The 18,020-nt window shown below is 40.0% G+C and overlaps 2 protein-coding genes across 3 annotated transcripts in view; one reads left to right on the top strand and one right to left on the bottom strand.

Moving 5' to 3' along the window:
• Window positions 1-15: 15 nt before the first annotated feature.
• Window positions 16-10,469, bottom strand: srsf9 (serine and arginine rich splicing factor 9). Of its 2 annotated transcripts, none has more exons than XM_062032145.1 (5): window positions 10,176-10,469; window positions 4,517-4,696; window positions 3,959-4,179; window positions 771-943; window positions 16-691 (listed from the first exon to the last, which is right to left on the bottom strand). In XM_062032145.1, the coding sequence occupies exons 2-5, from the start codon at window positions 4,672-4,674 to the stop codon at window positions 473-475; spliced, it is 771 nt and encodes a 256-aa protein (XP_061888129.1). In that variant the 5' UTR covers window positions 4,675-4,696; window positions 10,176-10,469; the 3' UTR covers window positions 16-472. The 2 variants fall into 2 exon arrangements, with proteins under 2 accessions (XP_061888129.1, XP_061888128.1); XM_062032144.1 differs by having other exon boundaries at window positions 4,517-4,693; window positions 10,176-10,461.
• Window positions 10,326-18,020, top strand: part of prodha (proline dehydrogenase (oxidase) 1a) — a 32,804-nt gene continuing 25,109 nt past the window's right edge. Inside the window, exons 1-2 of the mRNA XM_062032143.1 lie at window positions 10,326-10,938; window positions 16,879-17,087. Of these exons, the coding sequence (XP_061888127.1) occupies window positions 10,618-10,938; window positions 16,879-17,087 (530 nt within the window). The 5' untranslated portion in view covers window positions 10,326-10,617. The remainder of the gene's footprint in view (window positions 10,939-16,878; window positions 17,088-18,020) is intronic.

Here is an 18,020-nt window from a genome sequence, read left to right as displayed (position 1 = left end):
AGCTTGTAGCAGAAAGTCTGTAAATCAAACATTTTATTGGTAAAGAAAAAATGAGTGAACAGCCAGCATGAGTCAGCATTTGAAAACATTCAGGAATTTGGTTTAGAAGATACTGATTAGCATCACAGTTTGATATTACTTCTTAAATGTGTGAGTGCTTGATATAACATGAAGTAAACTGGATTTATTAAGATGGACATCTCAAGGATTTGTTCACCAAACAAGCTACGTAATGTAATGCACATCAGACGAGTCAACATTTTGTTTAGAGAAAACATAGGCCTATATAAAGAACATGGAATCCAGGGTTAAGGCCAAGGAAAGAAACAGGGGTTATTGGGGAATGGGGACCATGGAATGTACATAGCAATAAAGAGTGTTCTAAGAAGGCTGCCTGTGGGTTAAAAAAAAGAATTAAAATAAAAAGGCAGTTACAAAACTCTCATTCTTTTCCTGGATCAAAATTGAGCCTTCATCTGTAATGACGTGGCGGTGGGCTATGGCTGGGCGGTCCGTGCCTCCGAGGTGGACTATGGCGTGACATAGTATGGCGAGGAGGGGACTGGTAGCGTGGCGGCGGTGATCCTCTGTAAGGAGGTGAAAAGCGGCCTCTGGATCTGGAGCGGGACCGCGAGCGACCCCAGTTGGGGGTGCCCCGGTCCTCGTAGACGCGGATGTACGCAGTCTCACCCTGCAAACGAGGACAACAGTGAAAGTGCACTCCGGCGAGGTACGGAGTAGGGGCGGGTTTCATCAGGTCTTCCACTCACTTGGTGCGAACGGAACTCTGTGCGATCCAGGCGTCGTAAGGCATAGTCCATGTCCTCGCGGCGAAGAAATTCCACCACACCCTCCCCGTCCCGTTGTACGTCAGCAAAACAAACGTCGCCTGCCTCACGCATGTGATCCTTCAGATCCTGCCAACTGCCACTTGGCGGTAATCCTGAGATGGCAAATACCGGATATGAAACCTAAAAACTTCTAGCACCTACAACCTAAAAAAAATATCTCTTACATTTCGACTTTAGCTACTTTGCCCACATAACTGTCTTTGCAGCAAGTCTTTAAGAGCATGAGCTCTTCGAGTAGGTGGTCCTTTAAGTAGACATTCAGGGTCTCTTTGCTGAAACAGCAAGTCTCTATACGACTCGAAGCCCTTTCCGATGTAATTTAGGATGGATCCAATATGCACATGCTTATCTACTTTGATCTTGTTCTTTGTGAAGTTGCACCACATTGACAAAAAAAGGGCAAAACTTCTGATTATGGTTCACTCTTGTGCAATATGATTAGATTGTAGAAGTTATGCAAAGGTATTCTTTTTTGTAACTATACAATGTATTGATTATTTTGCATATTCAGTTGACTGTTGCTGATCTCATTCTAATTAAATCAAATAAGTAATACGCCTTTAGCATGACAGATTTGTCAAAGACTCATAAGATCAATTTATAAGTTGCTTTGTCTTTTAGTCCGCCATAGGAAACAGCTGCCTATCCTCCTTCCTACTAGTCCTTGTCTCTCACTATGCCATCAGATTTACAGGAAGATGCGTTTACGACTCATGATGTCCCTTTCCAAGTCCCATTATGCCGAGATCCATAATCAAGAATGAAAAACATCAGCAAATCACTTTGCATGTCCACTTTCCTAATAGTCCTTCAGTCCGCCAAGAGGGAGTAAAAGACATCTGCCTATGGGCCACAATTCATCCAACTACAAGTCCCTTTGTCCTCCAGTCCGCCATGACAGAGCAAGATTTGAATCTGCCCACAAATTCATAACTTCCAACTACAAGTCCTTCCATGCCTCGGTCCGCCATGAGAGACAAACGGTCGACCTTTGACTTTGCGTGTCCGATGTCCTACTCGTCCCTTTATGCTGCAGTTCACCAAGAGCGAAAGAAAGTCTGGCGTTAGCAAGTCCTGACTATGACTCTCGACGTCCATCTTCTAGTCCCTGTCTCACTACGCCATTACATTTGCCTATGACTCATGATGTCCATTTACAAGTCCCATTTGGCTGAGATCTGTAATCAGTGTGGAAAAACATCAGCATATCACTTTGCATGTCCACTTTCCTATCAGTCCGCCAAGAGGGAGTGAGAGACATCTGCCTACGGGTCATGATTCATCCAACTACAAGTGCCTTTGTCCTCCAGTCCGCCATGAAAGGGCAAAATACACATCTGTCCACATATGTATAACTTCCAACTACAAGTCCCTTCATGCTATAGTCCACCATGAGAGACCAACGGTTGCCATTGACTTTGTGTGTCCAATGTTCTACCCGTCCCTTTATGCTGCAGTTCACCAAGGGCGAAAGAAAGTCTGGCGTTAACGAGTCCTGACTATGACTCCCGACGTCCATCTTCTAGTCCCTGTGTCACTCCGCCATTACATTTGCAAGATAGATGTCCCTATGACTCAAGATGTCCATTTACAAGTCCAATTATGCTGAGATCCGTAATCAGTGAGAAAAAACATCGGCATATCACTTTGCATGTTCACTTTCCTATCAGTCCGCCAAGAGGGAGTGAGAAACATCTGCCAACGGGTCATGATTCATCCAACTATAAGTGCCTTTGTCCTCCAGTCCGCCATGAGAGGGCAAAATACACACCTGTCCATATATGTATAACTTCCAACTACAAGTCCCTTCATGCTGTAGTCCACCATGAGAGACCAACGGTTGCCATTGTGTGTCCAATGTTCTACTCGTCCCTTTATGCTGCAGTTCACCAAGGGCGAAAGAAAGTCTGGCGTTAACGAGTCCTGACTATGACTCCCGACGTCCATCTTCTAGTCCCTGTCTCACTCCGCCATTACATTTGCAAGATAGATGTGCCTATGACTCATGACGTCCATTTACAAGTCCAATTATGCTGAGATCCGTAATCAGTGAGAAAAAACATCAGCATATCACTTTGCATGTTCACTTTCCTATCAGTCCGCCAAGAGGGAGTGAGAAACATCTGCCAACGGGTCATGATTCATCCAACTACAAGTTCCTTTGTCCTCCAGTCCACCATGAGGGCAAAATAAACATCTGTCCACAAATGTATAACTTCCAACTACAAGTCCCTTCATGCTGTAGTCCACCATGAGAGACCAACTGTTGCCATTGACTTTGTGTGTCCAATGTCCAACTCGTCCCTTTATGTTGCAGTCCAAGAGAGAAAGCAATCACTGCCTATGACTCTTGATGTCCATCTTCTAGTCACTTTGTGTTCCAGCTGCCTACAATTCAATACTTCGAACTATTAGTGCCTTCACGCTGCAGTCCACCAGAGAGACATCCGCCAATTACTCAATCCACTTTCCTACTTTATGCTGCAGTCCAAAAATGAAAGTATGGGATTAGTGAGACCTGCCTATGACTCGAGGCTTTCATCTACTAGTCCACATTGTAGTCCATTCATGTCCACCAGCTCTGCCAATGACTGAATGTCCACTTTCCTACTAGTTCCTTTGGCTTGCAATCCGCCATGAGTGAAAGATTAGCATCTGCCTGTGACTTTGTATGTCTTCCTTCCTACTATACTAGTCCCTTTGTTAGTCCGCCATAAGATCCACCTGCCTATGACTCATGTCCATCAGCTTTGAAATTGTGACTAAGTCCATTTGTCCACCATCAAGAGTGTGAATAAGATGTATCTGCATATGATTCAAGACTTCCATCTACAAGTTTCCTTTCGGCTGCAGTCTGATATAAGAGGGAGAGAAACATTTGTCTACAACTCTGTCCACATTCCTACTAGTTATCTTATCCATTGGTTCGCCAGGTGAGATTGAGACATTGGTCTATGATTCATGATTTCCACCTATACGTTTCTGAATGCTGTAGTCCGCCAGGAAAGCGATCAGAGAACCATTTGCCTGGCTGTGTCCTCTTCCTGCTGGTCCACTTGACCTCCAGGATAATTATTAACTAGTTACAAGTGTTGACGTCCACCTACCAGTCACTACGACGCGGAACTCAGACCTTCGTGTTGGAGGTCCAAATCTTCCTCTAGGTCCTCCTCCTCCTCCTCCTCCTCCTCCACCACCACCGCCGCCGCCGCCGCCACCACCACCTCCCGTTGGACCAAATTTACTAGAGGATCGGGGATACTCTACACGAAGTTTGGAGTCTCCATATCCATATCCATTCCTTCCATAGACAGCATCATCTGCATCCCTAGGAAAAGAGAGCACAGGACTCTAAAGGTAAAAAAAAAGTTAAAGTACCAATGATTGTCACACACACACACTAGATGTGGCGAAATGTGTCCTCTGCATTTGACCCATTCCCTTGTTCACCCCCTGTGAGGTGAGGGGAGCAGTGAGCAGCAGCGGTGCCGCTCCCGGGAATCATTTTTGGTTATTTAACCCCCAATTCCAACCCTTGATGCTGATACCAATGCAAGCATGCCGCAGACGTAGAAATGGACGTGACGTCTCCCATCCATTCTTTACTTCCTTTATTTGACCTACACTAAGACTTGATAGGAGACCGATCCTTCCCCAAAACTTACCGTGGGTCTTCAAATCGGATAAAGGCAAAGGGGATAGTGCCTCTATTGTTCTTCAATTCAATCTCACGGATTTTTCCATATTTGTAGAACAGATCCTCAACGTCCCTCTCCTGGACATCCATGGGAAGATTTCCGACATAGATCCGGCCATCCGACATTGTCGAGGAATTAATTGCACTGCTGACACAGAAAGCAGGGAGGCAACTTTGGATTTTAAGTTTTTTTAAGTTCAGTTGAGGTTTCCACAAATCACTAGTCCAAGCTGAATTACTTATTTCAATCAAATATAAAACTAAACAAAAACTTGTTAAAAAAAACCTACAACAAAACATTTAATGGTAAATGGGTCATTTTTGTATGTCTAAGTTAAGACAACATTACGCTGCCTGAAACTCTTCAGCGTTGTTTGTCATCTGTCGGAATACATATATTAAAAAATAATATACATTGGAAAATAGTATAGTGTTCATGGTAAATTACAATGTGATAATATATAATAAAATCTTTCTAGTTATCACATTCGGACAGGTTTTCCAGTTTGGCCACTAACGGGTTGTTTTTGAGGAGCGGCAGAACATGCAACATAAAACTGCCATCTTTAAGTTTACAATGCAATCTAACATAAAGTGTGATCGATACTGAACATTTTAGTATCTATTCAATACCAAGTAAATATGTGCTAAATTGCAGAGGTCAATGCTTTTTTACTTGAAATTTTCCAAGACCATCAAATTACGTATAGTACATGCGTAATTTGCTAATCATGATTATAAATCGGAATAAAAATTGCTCCTCTCCCATGTTATTAGGCTTTTAACACCTCTCAGGGAAAGCTACAAAACAGACTATTACAAAACAGACTTGCACATGGTGCTTTTGTCCTTCTGCACACTGACATTTAACATTATGAAACCGGAACTGTTTTACCTTATTTTGTTTTGTATATCTCTTCTATTACTTATTTTTTCCTTCTATAGTTACTGGACATTAGTTTTTTCTTGGAGATAGATAAAGTATATATTACTTTTTGGGAGAAAAATTAAATTAAAAAATAAATTGTGAATTTTATAAAAAATATATCATTGATAATCCTTTTAAAAAAAAATCCCCAGAGTTTACGTTTATTATAAGCAATAGTCTAATCTAAAATCAATACACGTATTGTAAAATACCTAAGTGAAAGCAAAAACTACTACTGACTGTCATTCAAATCACTCCAGTGTCCAAGGACTTACTGATTATGGTGAGTTGTTGTTAATAAACAATTAAAAATCTGATATTTGTGTAAAATAAACAGAAGACAACAGAAAAATGTTGTTCGTTCAGATACCGTCTATTGGAACACACTATCGCCAATGTTATCAATCAACACTTATTATAACACAGACTGAACATTGCCATTGAACATTCTATGTAGCCATTCATCTATTTGCTACCGCTTGTCCCTTTCAGGGTGGCGGGGGGTGCTGGAGCCTATCTCAGCTGCATTCAGGCGGTTGGCGGGGTACGCCCTGGACAAGTCGCCACCTCATCACAGGGCCAACACAGATGGGCAACATTCACACTCACACACTAGCGCCAATTCAGGGTTGCCAATCAACCAAACCCCAGGTGCATGTTTTTGGAAGTGGGAGGAAGCCCATGCAGTCACAGGGAGAACATGCAAACTCCACACAGAAAGACCCAAAGTGGGTCTCGAACCCAGGACCTTCGAATTGTGAGGCACACGCACCGCCGTGCACCTCTTTAGTAATTGTTTTCTAATTAATCAACAAAATTATTAGGGCTGCGAATCTTTGGGTGTCCCACGATTCAATTCAATATCGATTCCTGGGGTCACGATTCGATTATAAATTGATTTTTTCGATTCAACGCGATTCTCCATTCAAAAACGATATTTTTTCGATTCAAAACAATTCTCTATTCATTCAATACATAGGATTTCAGCAGGATCTATCCCAGTCTGCTGACATGCAAGCAGAGTAGTAGATTTTTGTAAAAAGCTTTTATAATTGTAAAGGACAATGTTTTATCAACTGATTGCAATAACGTAAATTTGTTTTAACTGTTAAATGAACCAAAAATACGACTTATTTTATCTTTGTGAAAATATTGGACACAGTGTGTTGTCAAGCTTATGAGATGGGATGCAAGTGTAAGCCACTGTGACACTATTGTTCATTTATTTATATTTTATAGATGTCTAATGATAATGTCAATGAGGGATTTTTAATCACTGCTATGTTGAAATTGTTACTAATATTGATACTGTTGTTGATAATATTCATTTTTGTTTCACTACTTTTGGATTGTTTTGTGTCGTGTTTGGGTCTCCTCTCAATTGCTCTGTTTATCGTAGGGCTGGGCGATATGGCCTTTTTTTAATATCGCAATATTTTAAGGCCATATCGCGATACACGATATATATCTCGATATTTTGCCTTAGTCTTGAATTAACACTTGATGCATATAATCACAGCAGTATGATGATTCTATGTGTCTGCATTAAAACATTCTTCTTCATACTGCATTAATATATGCTACATTTAAACTTTCATGCAGAGAAGGAAATCACAACTAAAAAAATCACTATTATTTTCATACTGTGTTGATCTGGAAATGTTTGCCTCTGCATTTTGATGGTGTGGGCGTGTGGCACCGAACAGAGATGTTGACATGCGGAGTGAGCGCTCTTCATTCTCTAGCGGGTGACTTTTCAAATGATGCTACATATTAACAGTAATGCTACTTTTTATAGCAACGCTTTCGCCCCACACTTGACAAATTACGGTTGTCTGTTCGACATATTCCCACTTGACGCCAAACCACCACCAGACGATGGACACCCTGCTGTTTTTTGGGTGAATTAATTCTTCCTTCATTTGTTACCAGATTCGCACCTTGTTTCTATCGTATTACCACTCGCACTAGTGATGGGTCCGGCAACACCGATGCATCGGCGCATGCGTCGAGCTAATAGAGCAAAACCCTGTGTCGGTGCGCGTACCGCTTTTAGAAAGTCACGTGACCGATCATGAGCTGTTTCGGTCACGTGACCGATACGCGAACTGTGTCGCGCTGACGCCTCCTCTGTGCCCTGTGAGAGGGTCTTTTCTGCAGCCGGAGAAATAATAACTAAGAACAGAAATTGTCTAAAATTGAATACGTTGGAAAAACTGTTTTTTTTAATAAAAGTGTAAAAAAAAAAAAATCCCAGTCCACAAGCATCCTCATTCACAACACGTTCTCTTAGATTTCCATGTTATGATACATGTTCACATTATTTGACTATATCTAAAAAAGATAAAAATATATTTTTATTTAAATGAAGATATGAAATAATCCTAAATGAAATACAATGACTTGGTTTATATTATTGTATATACTAGGTCATAAAATCAGTGTCAGTTGAGTCGGTCCATAGGTTGCCTGTAGGGATTTTTAATGTCCAGCAGATGTCAGTATTTAGTGACACAGTATCAATACAGTTTTGCAATGTGTCGAAACGCTTAATGACGCCTCATCAACCCATCACTAGTACACGCCCTCGCCGAGCAGAGACGTAGCAGCATGGCTAAAGTTAGCTGTGGTGCGACTGGTAATACAAGAGAAAGAAGGTGCGAATCTGGTAACAAATGAAGGAAGAATTAATTCCCAAGAAAAACAGCAGGTTGTCCATCGTCTGGCGGTGGTTTGGCTTCAAGTGGGAATATGTCGAACAGACAACCGTAATTTGTCAAGTGTGGGGCAAAAGTGTTTCTACAAAAAGTAGCATTACTGCTAATATGTAGCATCATTTGAAAAGTCATCCGCTAGAGAATCAAGAGTGCTTACTCCGCATGTCAACATCTCCGTTCGGTGCCACACGCCCACACCATCAAAATGCAGAGGCAAACATTTCCAGATCAACACAGTATGAAAAAAAGAGTCCATGACAAAAGGAGATAATGTCCCCAGGAACCTACCACATAGCGAAGGACGTACACTATTTGATTTCCTATTATGCAGCTTATTTTTATTTGACACTTATTGAAATATCTTGTGTGACATGTTTTTAAACTATTGTAGTGGCGTTCTGTACAAAAAGTGCACTTTAATTTAGTGTTGTTTTGATAAGTCATCTTAGTGACATCATGCACAAAAAAGTGCACTAATAGCTTGTTTTAAAAAGTCTCTGACAATCTTGCACTTTCTGTTTTGGAAATGACATGAATGTTTGTGCCACTGCTTAATAACAGTTTAATAAATACAGTTTTGGCAAATTGACAGTTGTGATTTCCTTCTCTGCCTGAATGATTTCCTTCTCTGCCTGAAAGTTTTAAAATGAGCATATATTAATGCAGTATGAACAAGAATGTTTTAATGTAGACACATAGAATCATACTGGTGATTATATGTATCAAGTGTTCATTCAAGGCTAAGGCAAAATATTGTGTATCGCGATATGGCCTAAAAATATCGGGATATTAAAAAAAGGCCATATCGCCCAGCCCTATTACATACACTACCGTTCAAAAGTTTGGGGTCACCCAAACAATTTTGTGAATAGCCTTCATTTCTAAAAACAAGAATAGACTGTCGAGTTTCAGATGAAAGTTCGCTTTTTCTGGCCATTTTGAGCGTTTGATTGACCCCACAAATGTGATGCTCCAGAAACTCAATCTGCTCAAAGGAAGGTCAGTTTTGTAGCTTCTGTAACAAGCTAAACTGTTTTAGATGTGTGAACATGATTGCACAAGGGTTTTCTAATCATCAATTAGCCTTCTGAGCCAATCAGCAAACACATTGTACCATTAGAACACTGGAGTGAGTTTCTGGAAATGGGCCTCTATACACCTATGTAGATATTGCACCAAAAAACAGACATTTGCAGCTAGAATAGTCATTTACCACATTAGCAATGTATAGAGTGTATTTCTTTAACGTTAAGACCAGTTTAAAGTTATCTTCATTGAAAAGTACAGTGCTTTTCCTTAAAAAATAAGGACATTTCAATGTGACCCCAAACTTTTGAACGGTAGTGTATGTATACAATTTTTTTTTTTTAATGAATTAAGTAACGATTATGACAACCTTTTACCAAAACACAATATATAATGTGAGACATAACAGGATAATGCTTACGTTTATCATTTAATTTCAAAATGCTTACAAAAGAGTGGGGCCCCAAAAATTTACTGTGGGACCCAATTTTTATGACTTGATGGGTCCCCATTTTGAAAAATTCCTAGCGCCAACACTGCCGTCAACAGGGGAGAAAAAATGTTTTATTTAAATAAATATATTATTTATAACGCAAGTTCGAGTATCATTGGCAATTGTCCACCTAGTCCCGGCCTTGGCGTGCTGCCCGCCTCGGCACGCATGTGTCCTCTTTTTGGGATTTCAGAATATGGTCAGCCTAACGTTAACTAATTTTCAAATCGGTAGTAAAATAGCTGGTGATTACGCGCGATAATTCAGTGTTTTATTTCCACAAACCAATGTCTTAAACGCCGTCTGGAGTGTCCACAATATCGGCGGAGGTTTTTTTAGCTTAGCTTAGCTAGCAGCTACGTCATGCTAACAAAAGTAGGCCTCGACGCCGAGCCGTTCCTGGACATGCAAACTCGTTGTAATTCTCCAGAAAACATATACATAAAGATAAGTGCAAACATACATGGTACCAATGGAAGGTTAACAATCGATTCCGGCGAAGAGAGGCGCTTCTTTTGTGGAGTCAAACGCCAACAAATGATGTCTCCTTTACTGAGGTGAGGCTACAGCTGCTATAAAAGGGTCTGCACGGCTTCTTCTTCTACGGCTCATTTCGGTGTTGGTGGTAGGCTGCTGCCCCTAGCGGCATACGACATTGTTTCAAGTGTTGTTATCAAAGGGCGGCTGGGCCACGCAATAGTAATGTGATGTAACTTGCCGAAGGTTGGGCTTTTTTGGAGTGAGAAAGGGAGGCGATAAGATGGGGTGTTGTACAAAGGGCTGTTACGGTGGTCTTATTACATAACGTCGACGAGAACCGCCCCTCACTTCAGGGAATAATATTACGCAACTTTGCCCACACCATTTAGTCCACAAGGCGCGTGTTTGCCGAAGGAGACGAAAGCATGTCGAGCACCAAGATCGTGTCGGCTCTCGCCAGCAAAGTCCGCTTTTGTCCGAGGCGATGCAGGTCCACGGCGGCGTCCACCAAGAGCCAGCGGCGGGAGAAGGAGCAGGATGGATGCGCGGTGGTGGAGGCGGACCCCGTGGAGCTCATCAGCCAGAGCGGCAAGGCGCCAAAAGATGGAGAAAAGCTGAGCAAAATCCACATCGACTTCAACAACACGGAGGAGGCTTATAAAAGTAAGGACAACGTCGAGCTGCTGAGGAGCCTGCTGGTCTTCAAGCTGTGCACCGTTGACGTGCTGGTGGAGAAGAACCGGGAGGTGAGTCGGGATCAACTTTCACGGTTCTCACACCAATTCAAATTCAGGCTGGTGTCGCGATACTTAGTGCAAATATACTTAGTTTTTTCAATTTGCTTACACACAATTTTACTAACTGCGTGTCTTTTCTTCATAAGGATTTACACACTTTTCCAAACACCACATTCAATTATCTTGATTCCTAGATTTTTTGCAAAATGACACAATTCGGTCAAAACAGATGCCCATTCATCAAAATAAAGCAAGCATTTGTAAAAATTAGAGATGACCAATAATGGCTTTTTTTTCCCGATTTCCGATATTGTCCAACTCCTAATTACAGATTCCGATATCAACCGATACCGATTTATACAGTCGTAGAATTAACACATTATTTTGCCTAATTTTGTTGTGATGCCCCGCTGGGTGCATTAAACAATGTAACAAGGTTTTCCAAAATAAATCAACTCAAGTTATGGAAAAAACTGCCATATTTATTATTGAAGTCACAAAGTGCATAATTTTTTTTTAACAAGGGACGGCGTGGTGAAGTTGGTAGAGTGGCCGTGCCAGTAATCGGAATCATGCTGTTTACTGGGGTTCAATCCCCACCTTCTACCACATACTTGCCAACCCTCCCGTTTTTAGCGGGAGAATCCCGGTATTCAGCGCCTCTCCCGACAACCTTCCGGCAGAGATTTTCTCCCGACAAACTCCCGGTATTCAGCCGGAGCTGGAGGCCACGCCCCCTCCAGCTCAATGCAGACCTGAGACTGAGTGGGGACTGCCTGTTCTCACGTCCGCTTTCCCACAATATAAACAACTTGCCTGCCCAATCACGTTATAACATATATGGCTTTTAGAGAGTAGAGTGCACAACAAGGAGAGAGAGTTCTTGGTTTCTTATGTGGGTTTATTGTTAGGCAGTTTCATTAACGTCCTCCCAGCGCGGTAACAACACACAACAGCAGCAGTCACGTTTAGTCTACCGTAAAGCAGTTCGTCTGCCGTAAACAGCAATGTTGTGACACTCTTAAACAGGACAATACTGCCATCTACTGGATAGCCTGCAGAACACTGAAATTCAAGTATTTCTTTATATCTCTGTATAATAAAGTAAAATAAAAATAAAAATATATAAAAATATATATATATAGCTAGAATTCACTGAAAGTCAAGTATTTCATATATATATATATATATATATATATATATATATATATATATATATATATATATATATATATATATATATATATATATATATATATATATATATATATATGTATGATATACTTGATTTGGTGAATTCTAGCTGTAAATATACTCTCCTCTTAACCACGCCCTTAGCCACGCCCCAACCACGCCCCCGCCCCAAACACGCCTTGATTGATTGATTGATTGATTGAGACTTTTATTAGTAGGTTGCACAGTGAAGTACATATTCCGTACAATTGACCACTAAATGGTAACACCCGAATAAGTTTTTCAACTTGTTTAAGTCGGGGTCCACTTAAATTGATTCATGATACAGATATATACTATCATATATACTATCATCATAATACAGTCATCACACAAGATAATCACATTGAATTATTTACATTATTTACAATCAGGAGTGTGGAGGGGGGGTGGGGTGGGGGGGGGGATATGGACATCAAGTAGTGGACATAGAGAGAGAGAGAGAGAGAGAGAGAGAGAGAGAGAGAGAGAGAGAGAGAGAGAGAGATCAGAAGGCATAAGAAAAAGAATCTGCATTTGATTGTTTACATTTGATTATTAGCAATCCGGGGAGGGTGTTAGTTTAGGGTTGTAGCTGCCTGGAGGTGAACTTTTATAGCGGTTTTGAAGGAGGATAGAGATGCCCTTTCTTTTATACCTGTTGGGAGCGCATTCCACATTGATGTGGCATAGAAAGAGAATGAGTTAAGACCTTTGTTAGTTCGGAATCTGGGTTTAACGTGGTTAGTGGAGCACCCCCTGGTGTTGTGGTTATGGCGGTCATTTACGTTAAGGAAGTAGTTTGACATGTACTTCGGTATCAGGGAGGTGTAGCGGATTTTATAGACTAGGCTCAGTGCAAGTTGTTTAACTCTGTCCTCCACCTTGAGCCAGCCCACTTTAGAGAAGTGGGTAGGAGTGAGGTGGGATCTGGGGTGGAGGTCTAGATATCGGAGGTCTCAAGGTTGGCAAGTATGTTCTACCATCCTAGTCACGTCCGTTGTGTCCTTGGGCAAGACACTTCACCCTTGCTCCTGATGGGTGCTGGTTAGCGCCTTGCATGGCAGCTCCCACCATCAGTGTGTGAATGTGTGTGTGAATGGGTGAATGTGGAAATACTGTCAAAGCGCTTTGAGTACCTTGAAGGTAGAAAAGCGCTATACAAGTATAACCCATTTATCATTTATAACATGCCTCAAAACAGCAGCTTGGAATTTGGGACATGCATGAGGAGGTTGAGGTGGGCGAGGTTGAAGCGGGGGGGGGGGGGGGTCTATATTGTAGCGTCCCGGAAGAGTTGGTGCTGCAAGGGGTTCTGGGTATTTGTTCTGTTGTGTTTATGTTGTGTTTATGTTGTGTTACGGTGCGGATGTTCTCCCGAAATGTGTTTGTCATTCTTGTTTGGTGTGGGTTCACAGTGTGGCGCATATTTGCAACAGTGTTAAAGTTGTTTATACGGTCACCCTCAGTGTGACCTGTATGGCCGTTGACCAAGTATGCTTGCATTCACTTGTGTGTGAAAAGCCGTAGATATTATGTGACTGGGCCGGCACGCAAAGGCAGTGCCTTTAAGGTTTATTGGCACTCTGTACTTCTCCCTACGTCCGGCGTTTTAAAAAGTCATACATTTTACTTTTTGAAACAGATACCGATGATGTTTAAACCAATACCGATAATTTCCGATATGACATTTAAAAGCATTTATCGGCCGACAATATCGGCAGTCCGATATTATCGGACATCTCTAGTCAAAACATATGCCCATTCATCAAAATAAAGCAAGCATTTGTAAAAAAAAAAAAAAAAAGCAGTTTTCCATTTGCTTACACACAATTTTACTAACTGTGCGTCTTTTTTCATAAGGATTTACACACTTTTCCCAAACACCACATTAAATTTTCTTAATTCCTAGATGTTTTGCACAATGACACACTTAAGTCAAAACTTCAGCCCATTCATCAAAATAAAGCAAGCATTTGTAAAAATGCAGTTTTCTATTTGCTTACACACAATTTTACTAATTGTGTGTCTTTTTCTCAAAATGATTTATACACTTTTCCAAACACCACATTCAATTTTCTTAATTCGTAGATTATTTGCAAAATGACACACTTTGGTCAAAACATATGGCCATTCATCAAAATAAAGCAAGCATTTGTAAAAATGCAGTTTTCTATTTTTTTCCATTTGCTTACACACAATTTTACTAACTGCGTGTCTTTTCTCAAAAGGATTTACACACTTTTCCAAACACCACATTCAATTTTCTTAATTCTTAGTTTTTTTTGCAAAATGACACACTTCGGTCAAAACATATGGCCATTCATCAAAATAAAGCAAGCATTTGTAAAAATGCATTTTTCCTTTTACTTACACACAATTTTACTACCTGTGTGTCTTTTTTAAAAATGATTTACACACTTTTCCAAAACACCACATTCAATTTTCTTGATTCCTAGAGTATTTGCAAAATGACACACTTCGGTCAAAACATATGCCCATTCATCAAAATAAAGCAAGCAACTGTAAAAATGCAGTTTTAGTGTCATCTCACTCACACAGACTTTAAATGATAAGACACTATTGGAGTGAGTTACCCAGAAGAGTGATGAATACAAAACACATTTGTAAAAAAAAAACTATTTTTCTATAAGAAATCACATGTTTGGGGCATTTTGCTTGACTTTTTTAGCTTATGTGATGAATGATTACTGTAACTTGACAAAATATATTGGCAAATCCATAGCAATCGTCATTGTTTACTTTGAAGTGGGCCTATACGTAAGGACCTAAAGAGAAAGTAAAAATATCCTGTAATCTTTTCAAGAACTGCTCAACAATGATGCTGCAAACTGCAAATATTTATTCTTACCACATTCAGGTAAAGTAACATATCACAGTAGTCAACAATGACATGCAGTACAAATTCAAATCTGAGATGAATAAAAAGGTTTGAAAAAAAATCTGGAGATAAAGATGTGTGTATCACAATCCTAGTGTGTGTGAAAATGGGTGTATCACAATCCTTATCTGTGTGCAAGATGTGAAGATGTGTGTATCACAATCCTTATGTGTGCAATATGGGAGGGTGTGTGTAAAGCATTGTGTGTAATACTTCGCAAAACTGTGAAGCAGAGTCTATGCCTGAAATTAGGCAAATCTGCACAGTGGTTTTGTTTACTGTGTGTAGACTTTGCTAACTGTGTGAACATTTAACATTTAGTGTGTAAGCTATTGGAAAAAACTGTAAATGTGTGAGCTGCAATTTGAAAAGTTGTGTATTTAAAATCATAACACGTCTCAAAATGTACTTCAATTATGAACAAAGTTTAGTTAGTTAGCTAATTAAAATACAATAATACTAACTTAGGAATTAATTAATTAGACAAATTACAACAACGATAACTAGATGAGGAAATTCCTGAAGGGATTGGTCTCCTGCTGGCCCCACTATGGACTGGACTCTCACACTATTATGTTGGATCCACTATGGACTGGACTCCCACACTATTATGTTGGATCCACTATGGACTGGACTTTCACACTATTATGTTAGATCCACTATGGACTGGACTCTCACACTATTATGTTGGATCCACTATGGACTGGACTCTCACACTATTATGTTGGATCCACTATGAACTGGACTCTCACACTATTATGTTGGATCCACTATGAACTGGACTCTCACACTATTATGTTGGATCCACTATGGACTGGACTCTCACACTATTATGTTGGATCCACTATGGACTGGACTCTCACACTATTATGTTAGATCCACTATGGACTGGACTCTCACACTATTATGTTGGATCCACTATGGACTGGACTCACACTATTATGTTAGATCCACTATGGACTGGACTCTCACACTATTATGTTGGATCCACTATGGACTGGACTCTCACACTATTATGTTGGATCCACTATGGACTGGACTCTCACACTATTATGTTAGATCCACTATGGACTGGACTCTCACACTATTATGTTAGATCCACTATGGACTGGACTCTCACACTATTATGTTGGATCCACTATGTGAAGTGAAGTGAAGTGAAGTGAATTATATTTATATAGCGCTTTTTCTCTAGTGACTCAAAGCGCTTTACATAGTGAAACCCAATATCTAAGTTACATTCAAACCAGTTACATTCAAACCAGACTCTCACAATATTATGCTAGATCCACTCGACGTCCATTGCACCGGTCCCCACATCTGCGGTCCCCTCCAAGGTTTCTCATTGTCCCATTGGGTTGAGTTTTTCCTTGCCCTGATGTGGGATCTGAGCCGAGGATGTCGTTGTGGCTTGTGCAGCCCTTTGAGACACTTGTGATTTAGGGCTATATAAGTAAACATTGATTGATTGATTGATTGATTGATTGATTGATTGATTGATTGATTGCGTATGAATGCTCAAATGCTGACGTTGAACTGAAATCCTGGAATTTTTTTATAATTGTTGAAGTAGTACGGTGGTACAGTGGTTAGGAAAGCGGGATTTTTTTTGAAAAAGATAAAAAACTTGAATGGTCTGAAAGAGTTGAAATGGTTGGTGTTTCAATTTTTCAAATCTTTTGAGAAAAGTTTGAGTTTGAGTTTATTTCGAACATGCAACATGATACATCACAATTTCCAGTTTCTCTTTTCAACATGTTCGAAAAGGAGTAGGAAGAAGCAGAGAGCTAAGTTGAAGTAGTAACATAATGATGTACATTTTTTACTGTTGACAGTTAATGGAGCTGAGCAAGAAGCTGCTGGGTCAGCGGTTGTTCGAGAAGCTGATGAAGATGACCTTCTACGGACAGTTTGTGGCCGGGGAAGACCACAACGCCATCAAACCCCTCATCCAGAAGAACCAGGCCTTTGGCGTGGGCGCCGTGCTGGATTACAGCGTGGAAGAGGACTTGACCAAAGAGGAGGCGGAAAAGAAGGAGATGGAGTGAGTTGCTTCGTATTAAATCTGGAAGAAGCCGGGGATTTAAACCAAACAGTAAAGTTGTCCTGTTTGGGCACAAGTTAGGCGGGATGTGTTATGTAATTAATACAATTTGCTAAAAAATAAAAAAATACAACTCAGTGAAAAAGAAGCCTCAAAAGGAACTATGTGATCCAAAGACATGCTTTAGGGCACAGGTGTCAAACTAGTTTTCATTGAGGGCCACATCGCAATAATGGTTGCCCTTATGAATATGCATGTATATATATGAATATATAATACATTGGCAATATATTTTTTTACATAAGTTGCAAAAAAAAAATTAAAATTTTACTTAAAAAAACTGGCAGCTCAGTCACCAGAATTTTACAGTAAAAGGAGTGGGTTTTTTACAGCATATAAAAAAATTTAATTAATGGAATGGAATGGAGAAACAATACCACTGTTTTTAGCGGTAAAATTCAAACAACAGACCTGCCAGTTTGTTTTTTTACCGTAAAATCTTGTTGTTTTAATTTTTTTGTTTTGTTAGTTTTTTAATGTTTTAATGTCTTACTTTAAATGGGAAAAAAACAGTACCAAAGTAGATTTTACGGTACAAAACTCAGTCGGCGGAATTTAACCGTAAAATCTATTGTCAATTTTACAGTCTACAATTTGATTGATAATTTTTTTTGAAATAATAAGTCAAGCAGATTTTTAAGTACAGTATTTTTATTTAGACAAAACATTTTTGGAAAGTATGATAATATACTGTAATATTTATTGCAATAATGGATACTAGTAAAGTTTAAAAGGAATGCAATTTCAGGCAGTACATATATTTTTCCTGTCAAATTAAAAAACTTGTACTTTTAGTGAGAAAATATTGAGTACTTTATTGACACATATCATTTCCTGGTGTTTGCGGGCCAGATAAAATGATGTCGCGGGCCA

This window comes from Entelurus aequoreus, linkage group LG21 (genome assembly GCF_033978785.1).
Source record: "Entelurus aequoreus isolate RoL-2023_Sb linkage group LG21, RoL_Eaeq_v1.1, whole genome shotgun sequence".
Classification (NCBI taxonomy): Eukaryota; Metazoa; Chordata; class Actinopteri; order Syngnathiformes; family Syngnathidae; genus Entelurus; species Entelurus aequoreus.
This window is presented reverse-complemented; position numbering and strand designations above follow the sequence as displayed.